This window comes from Eschrichtius robustus, chromosome 16 (genome assembly GCF_028021215.1).
Source record: "Eschrichtius robustus isolate mEscRob2 chromosome 16, mEscRob2.pri, whole genome shotgun sequence".
Lineage (NCBI taxonomy): Eukaryota > Metazoa > Chordata > Mammalia > Artiodactyla > Eschrichtiidae > Eschrichtius > Eschrichtius robustus.
The window spans coordinates 87,189,367-87,205,642 of NC_090839.1; the positions used below are offsets into that span (position 1 = coordinate 87,189,367).

The 16,276-nt window shown below is 40.0% G+C and overlaps 1 protein-coding gene across 2 annotated transcripts in view; it reads left to right on the forward strand.

The window, feature by feature from the left end:
- The first annotated feature begins 3,177 nt into the window (after positions 1–3,177).
- KPNA7 (karyopherin subunit alpha 7) overlaps positions 3,178–16,276 on the forward strand; it is a 39,933-nt gene continuing 26,834 nt past the window's right edge. For both annotated transcript variants that reach the window (XM_068524422.1, XM_068524421.1), the window contains exons 1-2: positions 3,178–3,243; positions 5,097–5,222. In XM_068524422.1, the coding sequence (XP_068380523.1) occupies positions 3,178–3,243; positions 5,097–5,222 (192 nt within the window). The remainder of the gene's footprint in view (positions 3,244–5,096; positions 5,223–16,276) is intronic.

Consider the following 16,276-nt stretch of genomic DNA (forward strand, 5'->3'; position numbering starts at 1 on the left):
TTAGTTTCAGGTGTACAGCAAAGTGATTGTTATACATATACATATATTCATTCTTTTTCAGATTCTTTTCTCATATTGGTTATCACAGAATACTGAGTAGAGTTCCCTGTGCTATAGCATACAGTAGGTCCCTGTTGGTTATCTATCTTATATATAGTAGTGTGTGTATGTTAATCCCAAGCTCCTGATTTATCCCTCCCCTCCACGTTTCTCCTTTGGTAACCATAAGTTTGTCTTTGATATCTGTAAGTCTGTTTCTGTTTTGTAAATAAGTTCATTTGTATCATTTTTTAAATTAGATTCCACATATGAGTAATATCATATGATATTTGTCCTTCTCTGCCTGACTTCACTTAGTGTGAAGTGAATTTCTAGGTCCATCCATGTTGCTGCAAATGGTATTATTTCGTGTTTTTTTTAATGACTGAGTAATATTCCATTGTATATATATACCACATCTTCTTTATCCATTCCTCTGTCGATGGACATTTAGGTTGCTTCCATGTCTTGGCTATCGTAAATAGTGTTGCAATGAACTTTGGGGTGCATGTAGCTTTTTGAATTACAGTTTTGCCCAGATATATGCCCAGGAGTGAGATTGCTGGTTCATATGGTAGTTCTATTTTTAGTTCTTTAAGGAACCTCCATACTGTTCTCCATAGTGGCTATATCAATTTACATTCCCACCAACAGCATAGGAGGGTTCCCTTTTCTCCATACCCTCTCTAGCATTTATTGTTTGTAGACTTTTGATCATGGCCATTCTGACTGGTGTGGGGTGATACCTCATAATGTTGCTTCATTTAATCCTAAGTGTCCAATATTCCTGGTATGTAATAAACACATTTTGGCCATTGCTGTCTGAAATAGGCCCATAATACTATCCTGTTCCTAATTTATATTGCCATATGTCTTACCTCTTGGAGATGTAGCATATAGCTCCTTATTTAAACCCAAATCTCGGGTTGCAACTGATCATCCTTTTGACCTTGCTATTACAGCAACTGGAAAACTCTTTTGTGATGGTGTTTTCAAGGGTGTCATGATGAATAGCAATGATTTACCGGTGGGTCACTGGGTCACAAAAAGCAACTCTTTCTTTCCTGATGGGGCAGGATTGGAGATGACTTTAAAGTAGATGAAGGGATGGGACATGGTTACTCTCTAGCCTGAGCCTCCAGGGCTGAGATTGTCCTGCAGCATCATTCTCTCCTCTTCCTGATGTGCTGGCTTCTGGTATATTGCTGGAGGTCAATCTACCTCCAGCTTGAACTTTTAACTGAATTCATCTAAAGCCTGAGATTGTCTCAAGCCAACTTATACGTGGTGCTTCTCCTGGTAAATACACAGCAATGGAAGGGCTATGGATGTCACCGGGGCTCCTTGACTCTCTGGGGGTTGGGGTGGTGGAGGTGACCACTGTGACTTTGTTAACGGAATGTTTAGAGCTTTGCAAATGTTCCTGTGACCCATTGTGTGACCCACTGTGTCACTCTCCACCTCTCCAGATTGAGATGTGCTGGGGGGAGGGAGCAACTGGTCAATTCTGGGAAGTAATTTGCATTTCCCACTCAGATTTGTACACATTGTCAGCTATTCTTGCTCAAGCTCCTAAAGAGACAAATGCCTTAGAAAAAGCAAAGTCACGGCAGTGAAGCCTCAGCTCTGAGACTCAGCTGACTTGCTCTCCTATCTGTCTGGGGCTGGTGGTGCTTCTTTTTATGGATTTGTCCCTGGCATGGTAGCCGCTGTTAACCGGTAGTGCCTCTGAGGCTGTGCTTCTGTTGTTCTGTCTCAGATTCCCTCCTTTCCCCGGTCCCTTGCTGGCTCTTTGTTTTCTTGGACCCTAATACACAGGTCACCAAGACTCAATTCTTGTTCTGTTCTCAGATAGAGTTCGTCTTCTCTCTCCTTGGCTCTCTCCTCACTGACAGAATTCTCCAAGTTGTCTACACCATCCCATCCAAACTGATATGTCTAAATTAGTCTTTCCTACCAAAATTATTCCCACCTGTTCTACTCTCAAGAAGAGAGTCTGTTGGTCATCTTTATCCAGTTTTCTCTTTGGTATAATGTAGTCTGGCCCATCCTGTATACTTAGAAACAGACGAATATTCATTGCATACTTGTAAGAAAGGTTATTCCCTGTTGCCCTGTAGGAAATCCAAACTTGCCCTGATCTGAATAACCTCCTCTAATGGAGGGCCAACTCCCTTTGTGAGCTTATCGCTCACCACCCTCTTCTAACAAACATTTGAGTACCTACTTACTACATGCCATGCATTGTGAAGGGGCTGAGGAATCGTAACTAAGACACGCATGGTCCCATTGTCCTTGGGAGTATGGAGGGGAAGATGCACAAACAAGAAAATATTGAGTTGTGGTAAAAGCTATGGAGAAAATGAAACAGACAGATTGGGAAGATACTCAGCTTCTTAGATAGGAAAGAATTGTTGGGTAAAAGTGGGCTGAGGCCAGCTCACGTAGGGCGGGCATCATGGTGAACTTGAGTTTTCTTCTAAGATCAACCAGCCAGTAGAGGGCGGGAAAAAAGTGGGGGAAATTACATGGTCAGTTTCTTTTTAAAAGATCACATGGCTTTGTGTAGAGAACAGATTGGGATAAGGCAATGGTAGAAGCAGGTAGTAGAGTTCGGAGACAGTTGCCATAGTGTGGGTGAAAGATGATGGTGGGCTGGACCAGGGTGGAGGAAGTCCTCTAAAAAATTAGGAGTGGGACATGCTTCAGACAGTCCTGTACTGATGTGCTGGTGGATCGGATGTGGGAGAAGAGGACCATCTTCCTATCATAGCCTGGTTGGGCTCCTCAGCATCCTGTACGTATGCTCTGTACAGAACTCCTTGGACCCAGCCACGTGGAAGGGTTCTGTGCTTTCCTTCCAGCCTACCCTAGCCATCAAAAGCCCAGTTCAAGCCAAACTGCCCCTAAAAAGATATCCCTTACTCCTGTAGCCCAGGGCTGGTCCCCTCTGAGTTCCCATGATGCTCATTGCCTATTGAACTGGCATGTGACGCCTGTGGATGCTGCTCTCTGTTCCACTGTGGGTCCTTTAAGGGCTTACAGCCCGGATGGCTTTAACATAGTAACCACATACTGGGCACTGAAAATCTCTTTGGAACTGTCCTACCTACAGGTGCTTTACTTCTTCTAGTTAATATGCCGACTTTAGAAGCTCCAGAAGAGAGGCTGAGAAAATTTAAGTATCGTGGCAAAGATGCATCTGTGAGTATGAAGCGATACCTTACTCTATCAAGGATGGGTGCGGTAAAAAGCACATGGTTGAAATGCATTAAAACTAGTGGAGAGTGGGCTGGATGGGGTGAACGAGCAAGTATAGCAGAATGTTCAGTGTGGGTAAGTGCATGGATGGTCATTGAATAATCCTTTTAACTTTTCTGTATATCTGAAAATTTCATAGTAAAATATTGAAGGTGGGGAGGATCAAACCTCACAGACTTAGTCGGACAACTGTAGACTCAAATCAAGGTCTCCATGTGATCTTGAAACTATTGAACTTCAGAGCCTCAGTTTCTTCATCTATAAAACAGGGCTGATACCTACCTCTTAGGACCTGGGTAGCATCACCAAGTGCCTCGTATATAGATGCTTACCTGCAGCTCTGCATGTCAAGGGGGCTTACCAAGGAGCTAAGATTTTGGGAATACAGGTACCAACCAGCATGCCTGGAAGAGAAATAGGACTCAGAAGTGAAAAGCCCAGACTGCTCTCTCTACTGGGATGAGCACGAGCGCTGGGCCAAGGAGGCTGTGCTGTTCGTGAATCTCTCATTCAGCTTCTCTGGTCTCCAGGTTTTCTGTCTAGCGCTGTGTCCTATATCTATGTATCTTGACTGACATATCAAGCTGGCTACGCCTTGGGAATCTGAAAGGCAGCTGAGGATAAGGAGAACACAAGGGCATAGACGCCCAGTTGAACACCATCCAAAGCCAAATCCCGCTTACTTACACCCTTTCCAACAAGCTTGGCTTGTCTGGCTTCCAAGACCACCACAGATTAAAGGAAACCAATTAGAACAAAGAAATCAAACCCTCTATGGGGACAGCAGCGGGAAGGTCCAGGAGATGAGAAGGTAGAAGCCAAAGGTACCAAATTCTCTATGGGGAAGGGCCGCTTAGTGATGGGAGCAACACGACAACTGGCTCCATAGGTCCCCAGCGTGTCCTCGCCTTTCCAGATAACACCACAATGACCCTATTTTCTTTTTTTTTTTTTGGCTGTGCCGCACGGCTTGTGGGATCTTAGTTCCCCGACCAGGGATTGAACCCCGGTCCCCAGCAGTGAAAGCGCCAAGTGCTAACCGCTGGACCACCAGGGAATTCCCATTGACCCTAGTTTCAAGCAAGGCTCAAATAGCTTCTTTAAGGAACCAGAAGTATCTAATACACACTGACTTCCTTATAATTAATATTTTAAAGTCTTCAACCCAAAACTCATCTATCCATAAAGATTAGACCATTTCCCCAGGATTCTCAATACGGTAAGGTCTGAGTTTTGCCTGATAAGAGAAGCAAAGGGGGGTTTGTTTGTTTGTAGAATTTCCATCTTCCTCAGTCTGGTGTCCAAGTAAAACTCTTGGGATTGGATCAAGGTTTGCATGACCTATAGGCTGATTCCCAGCAGTGGAAATGGTCAAGGACATCTGGGGCCGGGGTGCTCCCTTCAGTCCCCTGCCCAACCCGGGTGCCCACAGCTAGAAGGCACAGGCCTGCTTCTCTGGAAGCAATCGGCACCAATGAAGATGTGCTCAGATTCAGGGCAATGGGATGCTTTGCTCAGATGTCTCTACACCTGAGAATCCTGGCTGGCCAGTGGGTGTGCATGGTCTTCCTTCACTTTGGGAGGAAGATTGACGATCTCGCTAGAGGTGGTGGAGGAGGAGAAAGAAGCAGAGGAGGCTAGCTGAGCTGACTATTGACTAGCTGTGTGATCTGAACTCTTCCAGCCTGTTGCATCTGTAAAAGTGAAATTGGATGCTTTGAAGTGTGCCCTAAAGGCTAAACAGGGTGACAACCTGACTTCCCAGCTCTAAGGGCTCCCATTCTTTTCCTCATTAGATGAGGCGGCAGCAGAGGATAGCAGTCAGCCTGGAGCTCCGGAAAGCCAAGAAGGATGAGCAGTCCTTGAAGAGGAGAAACATCACGGATGTCTCCCCTGACCCTTCTGAGCAACAGACCAAAGGGGTACGTCGGGAACATGGCATTTAGAGCAGTTGGGTATAAAATACGTCCTTAGTAAGTTTCTCTGCCTTGAAAATGTTTGATTCAGAACTTGCAAGCTCTAATGGAGGCCCTTTAAGGAAAGGGGTAGAGAGATGGTGATTAGAACTAAACTGGTGTTTTCAGAAAGCTAAGTGTCATTAGCTTTGTGGCTGTGAGTCTGGGATCTATGTTCTAACAGGGGGTGGAGGAGATGCTGCGTCTCATTGAAAATTCACTTGCTGCCATTCAGCCGGAAACAGGAAATGAGGGGTCATGGAGGTTCTCCCTCACTGGAGGCATATAGTCACTCGACGTGTCACGTCTTACCTAGGACTTGAATGCTGTCATCTAGCTTCCATTCTCCATCCGCCCCAGCCTCACTCAAGGCAAATCCTGGGGTACTTCCAGGCCAATATTGTGCTGAATCTTTTGCAGAATGCCCTGACTTAGGAGGGTTAGAACTGTGATGGTGTTGTGTCTTCATATCTTTTATGATCTGTTATGTTAACTATCCATATGCATCCTTGCATCCTGCTAGGATTAAGGCTCTTAGAGGGCAGAGATTGGTTGAGTCTGGGCAAGTGGATCCCATGATGTTCTACTGTCCACCAAATGGGATGGCTGTGATCATTCTTTGAATTGCCGTAGGGCTCTGAACCCTACTCTACCCAGCTTCATCCGTCTAGAGGATTCCTTAGGATTCCTGCCACCCAAGGAAGACGAAACTATGAAACAAAACTATGAAAGAGTTTTCTTTTTTATCCTATATTAGCATGTTCCTTTTAAAATTCTAATTCATATACCACAGAATTCACCCTTTTAAAGACTATAATCAGTGGTTTCTAGTATGTTCACAAGGTGGTGAGACCATCACCGCTTACTAATTTCAGAATATACTCATCACCTCAGTAGAAACCCCACACCTACGAAGCAGTCACTCCTCACTCCTCCTTCCCCCAGCCTCTGGTGACCACGAATCTACTTTGTCTCTGTGGATTTACCTATTCTGGATATTTCATATAAATGGAATCATATAATACATAGCTTTTTGTGCCTGGCTTCTTTCCGTCAGCAAAATGTTTGCAAGGTTCATTGATGTTGTAGCATGTGTCAGTACTTTCCTTTTTTTTAAACAGAGCTTTTACTATTTTTATTTATTTATTTATTTTTGGCTGTGTTGGGTCTTCGTTTCTGTGCGAGGGCTTTCTCTGGTTGCGGCAAGCGGGGGCCACTCTTCATCGCGGTGCGCGGGCCTCTCACTATCGCAGCTTCTCTTGTTGCGGAGCACAGGCTTCAGACGCGCAGGCTCAGTAGTTGTGGCTCACGGGCCTAGTTGCTCCGCGGCATGTGGGATCTTCCCAGACCAGGGCTAGATCCCGCGTCCCCTGCATCAGCAGGCAGATTCTCAACCACTGCGCCACCAGGGAAGCCCAGTACTTTCCTTTTTGTGGGTGAATAATATTTCATTGTATACCACATTTTGTTTATTCATTCATTAGTTGATGGACATTTGGATTGTTTCCATTTTTGGGGTGTTATAAGTAATGCCACTATGAACGTCTTTTTTTTTTTTTCTCAAAAAAATTTATTTTTATTTTTTAGTTTTTTTTATTTTTGGCTGCATCGGGCCTTAGTTGTGGCATGCAGGACCTTCCTTGAGGCATGTGGGATCTTTCGTTGTGACACGCGGGCTCTTTGTTGCGGTGCGCAGGCTTTCTCTAGTTGTGACGAGCGGGGGCTACTCTTTGTTGTGGTGCACGGGCTTCTCATGGCGATGGCTTCTCTTGTTGTGGAGCATGGGCTCTTGGCACGCAGGCTCCGTAGTTGTGGCTCACAGGCTCTAGAGCACAGGCTCAGTAGTTGTGGCGCATGGGCTTAGTTGCTCCGTGGCATGTGGGATCTTCCCCGACCAGGGCTTGAACCCGTGTCCCCTGCATTGGCAGGCGGATTCTTAACCACTGCGCCACCAGGGAAGTCCCCAGATTAAGGATCTTGAGATGTGGAAATTATCCTGGATTATCTGGATGGGCCCAATGTAATCACATCTGTCCTTATAATAATAAGAAGGATGAAGGACAAGGCAGAGCAAAAGCAGAGATGAGCGTGTAGCGCCTTGAAGATGGGACGGGTCAAAGGCCAAGCAACACAGGAAGCCCCACTAGAGGCTGAAAAAGGCAAAGAAATAGACTCTCCTCTCAGAGCCTCCAGGAGGAAACAGCTCTGCCAACATCTTGACTTTAGTCCAATGAAACTGATCATGAATTTCTGACCCCTAGAACCATAGGCTGTAACTTTGTTTTAAGCCAATAAATTTCTGGTAATTTTTTACAGTAGCAGTAGGAAACAGATATGCTGCCAAACTTGTTTCCAAATCAGCTGCATCACTGTACATTCTTACATCCTTACCAACACTTGTTATTCTCCATTTTTGGATTAGAGCCATTTTATGGGTGTGAAAGGTTGTACTGTAATTTTGATGTTTTCCTAATGACTAATGATGATGAGCAGTTTTTCACGTGCTTACTGGCTATTTGTATCTCTCCTTTCGAGAAATGTCTATTCAAACCCTTTGACAATTTTTAAAATCAAGTAATTTGTCTTTTTATTGAGTTGAAAGAGCTCTTTATATATTCTGAACATTAGAGCCTTACCAGTTATGTGATTTGCAAATCTTTTCTCTCATTCTGTGGGCTGTCCTTTTACTTTCTTGATAGACTCTTTGAAACACAAATGTTTTAAATTTTGAAACAGTCCAATTTATCTATGTTTTGTCTTTGGTTTGCTTGTGCTTTAGGTATCATATCTAAAAATCCATTGCCTAATCCAAAGTCACCAAGATTTATGCCTATGTTTCCTTCTAAGAGTTTTATAGTTTTAGCTCTTATGTTTAGGTCTTTCAGCCATTTTGAGTTAGTCTTTGTAAGTGGTATGAGTAGCGGTCCAACTTCATTGCTTTACATATAGATGTCCTGTTGTCCCAGCACCATAAAGGCTATTCTTTCTCCATTGAATGGTCTTAACACTCTTGTCAAACATCAGTTGACCATAAATGTGAGAGTTTATTTGTGGACTATGGATTTTCTACCATTGATCTATATGTTTATCCTTATGCCAGCACAACAGACTTGATTACTGTAGCTTTGTAGTAGGTTTTGAAATTGGAAAGTGTGGGTCCTCCAGTTTTGTTCTTTTTTTCCCCCAAGATTATTTTGGCTCTTTGGGATCCCTTGCATTTCTATATGAATTTTAGAATTGGCTTGTCAATTTTTTCACTAAAGGAAGCTCAGATTTTGATGGAGATTGCATTGATCAGTTTGTGGAGTATTGCTATCTTTTTTTTTTTTTTAATTAGTTAATTAATTAATTTATTTTTGGCTGTGTTGGGTCTTCGTTTCTGTGCACGGACTTTCTCTAGTTGCGGCAAGCGGGGACCACTCTTCATCGCAGTGTGCGGGCCTCTCACTATCACAGCCTCTCTTGTTGCAGAGCACAGGCTCCAGACGCGCAGGCTCAGTAATTGTGGCTCACGGGCCCAGCTGCTCCGCGGCATGTGGGATCCTCCCAGACCAGGGCTCGAACCCGTGTCCCCTGCATTGGCAGGCGGATTCCCAACCACTGCGCCACCAGGGAAGCCCGAGTATTGCTATCTTAACAATGTTAAGTCTTCCAGTTTATGAACATAGGATATTTTTCAATGTATTTAAGTCTTCTCTAATTTTTAAAAATAGTTTTCAGCATATAAGCATTGTGCTTCTTTTGTTCAATTTACTCCTAAGTATTTTATTCTTTTTGATGCTACTGTAAATAAACTTATTTTCTTAATTTCAATTTTGTATTGTTCATTGCTAGTGTACAGAAAAAGAACTGATCTTTCTATGTTATCCTGAAACCTAGCTGAACCTTGTCTATTAGCTCTAAATTTTGGTGTGTGGATTCCTTAAGATTTTCTATATTCAAGATCATGTCATCTGCACACAGACAGAGTTTTACTACTTTCTTTCCAATCTAGATGCCTTTAATTTCTTTTTCTTGCTTAATTAACCTGTCTTGAACTTCAATACTGTGTTGAATAAAAGTGGCAAGAGTGGATATCCTATACTGTTCCTGATCTTAGGGGGGAAGTTTTCATTCATTTACCATTGAGTATGACGCTAGCTGTGAGTTTTTTGTAGATGCCTTTGTTAGATTGAGGAAGTTCCCTTTTATTCCTAGCTTGTGTTGAATGCTTTTTTTTTTTTTAATCATGAAAGGGTGCTGGATCTTCTCAAATGCTTTTCCTGCAGTTGTGGAGATGATCGTGTTTTTCTTCCCCCATATATTCTGTTGATATGCTGTGCTACATTGATTTTCATAGGTTGAACCACCCTTGCATTCCTGGGTTAAATCCCAATTGATTATGATGTATAATTCTGTTCATGTGTTGATGCATTTTGTTTTCTAGAATTTGTTGAGGATTTTAAGATATATTCATGAGGGATACTGGTCTGTACTTCTTCTTGTAATATCTTTGTCCAGTTTGATATTGGGGTAATACTGGGCTCATAGAATGAGCTAGAAATGTCCCTCTTCTAGTTTTTGGAAGCGTTTGTGAGGGATTGCTGTTATTTCTTCTTTAAATGTTTGTGAAGATTCACCAGTGGAGCCTTTTGTATCTGGGCTTCTCTTTGTGGAATTTTTAAAAAATTAATAATTCAATCTCTTGTTATAGGTCTATTCAGATTTTCTATTTTTTAGCCACTTTTGGTTTGTGTTTCTAGGAATTTGTCCCTTTCATCTAGATTATTTAATTTGTTTGTATACTTTTTTCATAGCGTCTCTAATCTTATTTATTTCTGTTAATTCAGTAGTAATGTTCCCAATTTTATTCCTGGTTTTAGTAACTTGAGTCTCATCTATTTTTCTCTTGGTCAGTCTAGCTAAACATTTGTCATTTATGTTGCTCTTTTGAGCCAACTTTTGGTTTCATTGATTATTTTTTTCCTATTTTTTTCATTGTTTCATTTATTTCCACTCTAGTATTTAATATTTCCTTTCTTCTGATTTTTTTTGGGGTTTAATTTTCTTTCATTTCTAATATTTTAAAGTAGGAAGTTAGGTCATGGATTTGAGAGCTTTCTACTTTTTCAATACTTGCATTTATGGCTACATATTTCCCTCTGTGCTCTGCTTTAGTTACATCTCATTGGTTTTGGTATATTGTATGTTTTTTTTCCATTCATCTCAAAGTATTTTCTAAGTTCCCTGGAAATTTCTTCTTTTTATCCATTGGTTATTTAGTTTGGAGTAATACCATTTTAATTTCAATAGTATATAAAACAATACTCCTATATAACTTTATTCCCTCTCTGCTTTTGCTCTCATTATCATCCAAGTTACCTCTTTACACATCATGTGCCCATTAATATAGGTTTATAATTATTGCTTTATGCAGTTGTCTTTTAAGTCAGAAGAAAGACTTACAATAAAAAATACATTTATACTGTCTTATTTTTTTATTTTTTATTTTTATTTTATTTTATTTTATTTTTTTGGTCTGTTCTATGCATTTCCTCATTTTTCTTTTTTTTTTAATTTTTGAATTTTATTTTATTTATTATTTTATACAGCAGGTTCTTATTAGTCATCAATTTTATCCACATCAGTGTATACATGTCAATCCCAATCGCCCAATTCATCACACCACCACCCGCCACCCCCTGCCGCTTTCCCCTCTTGGTGTCCATACATTTGTTCTCTACATCTGTGTCTCAATTTCTGCCCTGCAAACTGGTTTATCTGTACCATTTTTCTAGGTTCCACATATATGCGTTAGTATACGATATTTGTTTTTCTCTTTCTGACTTACTTCACGCGCTATGACACTCTCTAGATCCATCCATGTCTCAACAAATGACCCAATTTCGTTCCTTTTTATGGCTGAGTAATATTCCATTGTATATATGTACCACATCTTCTTTATCCATTCGTCTGTCGATGGGCATTTAGGTTGCTTCCATGACCTGGCTATTGTAAATAGTGCTGCAATGAACATTGGGGTGCATATGTCTTTCTGAATTATGGTTTTCTCTGGGTATATGGCCAGCAGTGGGATTGCTGGGTCATATGGTAATTCTATTTTTAGTTTTTTAAGGAGCCTACATACTGTTCTCCATAGTGCCTGTATCAATTTACATTCCCACCAACAGTGCAAGAGGGTTCCCTTCTCTCCACACCCTCTCCAGCATTTGTTGTTTGTAGATTTTCTGATGATGGCCATTCTGACTGGTGTGAGGTGATACCTCATTGTAGTTTTGATTTGCATTTCTGTAATGATTAGTGACGTTGAGCATCCTTTCATGTGTTTGTTGGCAATCTGTATATATTCTTTGGAGAAATGTCTATTAGGTCTTCTGCCCATTTTTGGATTGGGTTGTTTGTTTTTTTGATATTGAGCTTCATGAGCTGCTGGTAAATTTTGGAGATTAATCCTTTGTCAGTTGCTTCACTTGCAAATATTTTCTCCCATTCTGAGGATTGTCTTTTCTTCTTGTTTATGGTTTCCTTTGCTGTGCAAAAGCTTTTAAGTTTAATTAGGTCCCATTTGTTTATTTTTGTTTTTATTTCCATTACTCTAGGAGGTGGGTCAAAAAGGATCTTGCTGTGATTTATGTCATAGAGTGTTCTGCCTATGTTTTCCTCTAAGAGTTTTATAGTGTCCAGTCTTAGATTTAGGTCTCTAATCCATTTTGAGTTTATTTTTGTGTATGGTGTTAGGGAGTATTCTAATTTCATTCTTTTACATGTAGCTGTCCAGTTTTTCCAGCACCACTTATTGAAGAGACTGTCTTTTCTCCATTGTATATCGTTTCCTCCTTTGTCATAGATTAGTTGACCATAGGTGCGTGGGTTTATCTCTGGGCTTTCTATCCTGTTCCATTGATCTATGTTTCTGTTTTTGTGCCAGTACCATATTGTCTTGATTACTGTAGCTTTGTAGTATAGTCTGAAGTCAGGGAGTCTGATTCCTCCAGCTCTGCTTTTTTCCCTCAAGACTGCTTTGGCTATTCGGGGTCTTTTGTGTCTCCATACAAATTTAAAGATTTTTTGTTCTAGTTCCGTAAAAAATGCCATTGGTAATTTGATAGGGATTGCATTGAATCTGTAGATTGCTTTGGGTAGTATAGTCATTTTCACAATATTGATTCTTCCAATCCAAGAACATGGTATATCTCTCCATCTGTTGGTATCATCTTTAATTTCTTTCATCAGTGTCTTATAGTTTTCTGCATACCGGTCTTTTGTCTCCCTAGGTAGGTTTATTCCTGGGTATTTTATTCTTTTTGTTGCAGTGGTAAATGGGAGTGTTTCCTTAATTTCTCTTTCAGATTTTTCATCATTAGTGTATAGGAATGCAAGAGATTTCTGTGCATTAATTTTGTATCCTGCAACTTTACCAAATTCATTGATTAGCTCTAGTAGTTTTCTGGTGGCATCTTTAGGATTGTCTATGTATAGTATCATGTCATCTGCAAACAGTGACAGTTTTACTTCTTCTTTTCCAATTTGTATTCCTTTTATTTCTTTTTCTTCTCTGATTGCCGTGGCTAGGACTTCCAAAACTATGTTGAATAATAGTGGTGAGAGTGGACATCCTTGTCTTGTTCCTGATCTTAGAGGAAATGCTTTCAGTTTTTCACCATTGAGAATGATGGTTGCTGTGGGTTTGTCATATATGGCCTTTATTATGTTGAGGTTGGTTCCCTCTATGCCAACTTCCTGGAGAGTTTTTATCATAAATGGGTGTTGAATTTTGTCAAAAGCTTTTTCTGCATCTATTGAGATGATCATATGGTTTTTATTCTTCAGTTTGTTAATATGGTGTATCACATTGATTGATTTGCATATATTGAAGAATCCTTGCATCCCTGGATAAATCCCACTTGATCATGGTGTATGATCCTTTTAATGTGTTGTTGGATTCTGTTTGCTAATATTTTGTTGAGGATTTTTGCATCTATATTCATCAGTGATATTGGTCTGTAATTTTCTTTTTTTGTAGTATCTTTGTCTGGTTTTGGTATCAGGGTGATGGTGGCCTCATAGAATGAGTTTGGGAGTGTTCCTTCCTCTGCAATTTTTTGGAAGAGTTTGAGAAGGATGGGTGTTAGCTCTTCTCTAAATGTTTGATAGAATTCACCTGTGAAGCCATCTGGTCCTGGACTTTTGTTTGTTGGAAGATTTTTAATCACAGTTTCAATTTCATTACTTGTGATTGGTCTGTTCCTATTTTCTATTTCTTCCTGGTTCAGTCTTGGAAGGTTATACCTTTCTAAGAATTTGTCCGTTTTTCCAGGTTGTCCATTTTATTGGCATAGAGTTGCTTGTAGTAGTCTCTTAGGATGCTTTGTATTTCTGTGGTGTCTGTTGTAACTTCTCCGTTTTCATTTCTAATTTTATTGATTTGAGTCCTCTCTCTCTTTTTCTTGATGAGTCTGGCTAATGGTTTATCAATTTTGTTTATCTTCTCAAAGAACCAGCTTTTAGTTGTATTGATCTTTGCTATTGTTTTCTTTGTTTCTATTTCATTTATTTCTGCTCTCATCTTTATGATTTCTTTCCTTCTGCTAACTTTGGGTTTTGTTTGTTCTTCTTTCTCTAGTTCCTTCAGGTGTAAGGTTAGATTGTTTATTTGACATTTTTCTTGTTTCTTGAGGTAGACTTGTATAGCTATAAACTTCCCTCTTAGAGCTGCTTTTGCTGCATCCCATAGGTTTTGGATCATCGTGTTTTCATTGTCATTTGTCTCTAGGTATTTTTTGATATCCTCTTTGATTTCTTCAGTGATTCCTTGGTTATTTAGTAACGTATTGTTTAGCCTCCATGTGTTCGTGTTTTTTACGTTTTTTTCCTTGTAATTCATTTCTAATCTCATAGCGTTGTGGTCAGAGAAGATGCTTGATATGATTTCAATTTTCTTAAATTTACTGAGGCTTGTGACCCAAGATGTGATCTATCCTGGAGAATGTTCCATGTGCACTTGAGAAGAAAGTGTAATCTGCTTTTTTTGGATGGAATGTCCTATAAATATCAATTAAATCTATCTTGTCTATTGTGTCATTTAAAGCTTGTGTTTCCTTATTAATTTTCTGTTTGGATGATCTGTCCATTGGTGTAAGTGAGGTGTTAAAGTCCCCCACTATGATTGTGTTACTGTCGATTTCCTCTTTTATAGCTGTTAGCAGTTGCCTTGTGTATTGAGGTGCTCCTATGTTGGGTGCATATATATTTATAATTGTTATATCTTCTTCTTGGATTGATCCCTTGATCATTATGTAGTGTCCTTCCTTGTCTCTTGTAACATTCTTTATTTTAAAGTCTATTTTATCTGATATGAGTATTGCTACTCCAGCTTGTTTTTGATTTCCATTTGCATGGAATATCTTTTTCCATCCCCTCACTTTCAGTCTGTATGTGCCCCTAGGTCTGAAGTGGGTCTCTTGTAGTCAGCATATATATGGGTCTTGTTTTTGTTTCCATTCAGCAAGCCTGTGTCTTTTGGTTGGAGCATTTAATCCATTCACATTTAAGATAATTATCGATATGTTTGTTCCTATTACCATTTTCTTAATTGTTTTGGGGTTTTTTTTTTTGTAGGTCCTTTTCTTCTCTTGTGTTTCCCACTTAGAGAAGTTCCTTTAGCATTTGTTGTAGAGCTGGTTTGGTGGTGCTGAATTCTCTTAGCTTTTGCTTGTCTGTAAAGCTTTTGATTTCTCCATCAAATCTGAATAAGATCCTTGCCAGGTAGAGTAATCTTGGTTGTAGCTTCTTCCCTTTCATCACTTTAAGTATATCATTCCACTCCCTTCTGGCTTGTAGAGTTTCTGCTGAGAAATCAGCTGTTAACCTTATGGGAGTTCCCTTGTATGTTATTTGTCATTTTTCCCTTGCTGCTTTCAATAATTTTTCTTTGTCTTTAATTTTTGCCAGTTTGATTACTATGTGTCTCGGCATGTTTCTCCTTGGGTTTATCCTGTGTGGGACTCTCTGCACTTCCTGGACTTGGGTGGCTATTTCCTTTCCCATGTTAGGGAAATTTTTGACTATAATCTCTTCAAATATTTTCTCGGGTCCTTTCTCTCTCTCTTCTCCTTCTGGGACCCCTATAATGCGAATGTTGTTGCGTTTAATGTTGTCCCAGAGGTCTCTTAGGCTGTCTTCATTTCTTTTCATTCTTTTTTCTTTGTTCTGTTCTGCGGTAGTGAATTCCACCATTCTGTCTTCCAGGTCACTTATCCATTCTTCTGCCTCAGTTATTCTGCTATTGATTCCTTCTAGTGTAGTTTTCATTTCAGTTATTGTATTGTTCATCTCTGTTTGTTTGTTCTTTAATTCTTCTAGGTCTTTGTTAAACATTTCTTGCATCTTCTCGATCTTTGCCTCCATTCTTTTTCCAAGGTCCTGGATCATCTTCACTATCATTATTCTGAATTCTTTTTCTGGAAGGTTGCCTATCTCCACTTCATTTAGTTGTTTTTCTGGGGTTTTATCTTGTTCCTTCATCTGGTACATAGCCCTCTGCCTTTTCATCTTGTCTATCTTTCTGTGAATGTGGTTTTTGTTCCACAGGCTGCAGGATTGTAGTTCTTCTTGCTTCTGCTGTCTGCCTGCTGGTGGATGAGGCTATCTACTATACTGTCTTTTATATTTACCATTATATTTGCCTTTCTGGTGTTGTTGATTTCTTCATGTCTTTGGTTATTATCTAGTTTCTAGTACCTGAAGAACTCTCTTCTTGTAGAGTGAGTTTGCTGACAATGGATTCTCTCAGGTTTTGTTTATCTGAGACTGTCTTAATTTCTCCATTTTATTATAATTTGCCATGTATAGAATTCTAGCTTGACAAACTTTCTATCAGCATTTTAAATATGTCATTTATGCTTTCTGGGGATAAATCAGCTCTTGATCTTGTTGAGGACTTGTGTATGGTGAGTTGCTTCTCTTTTGCTGATTTCAAGATTCTCTTTTTGTTTTTGGCTTCCAACATTTTATGATGTGTC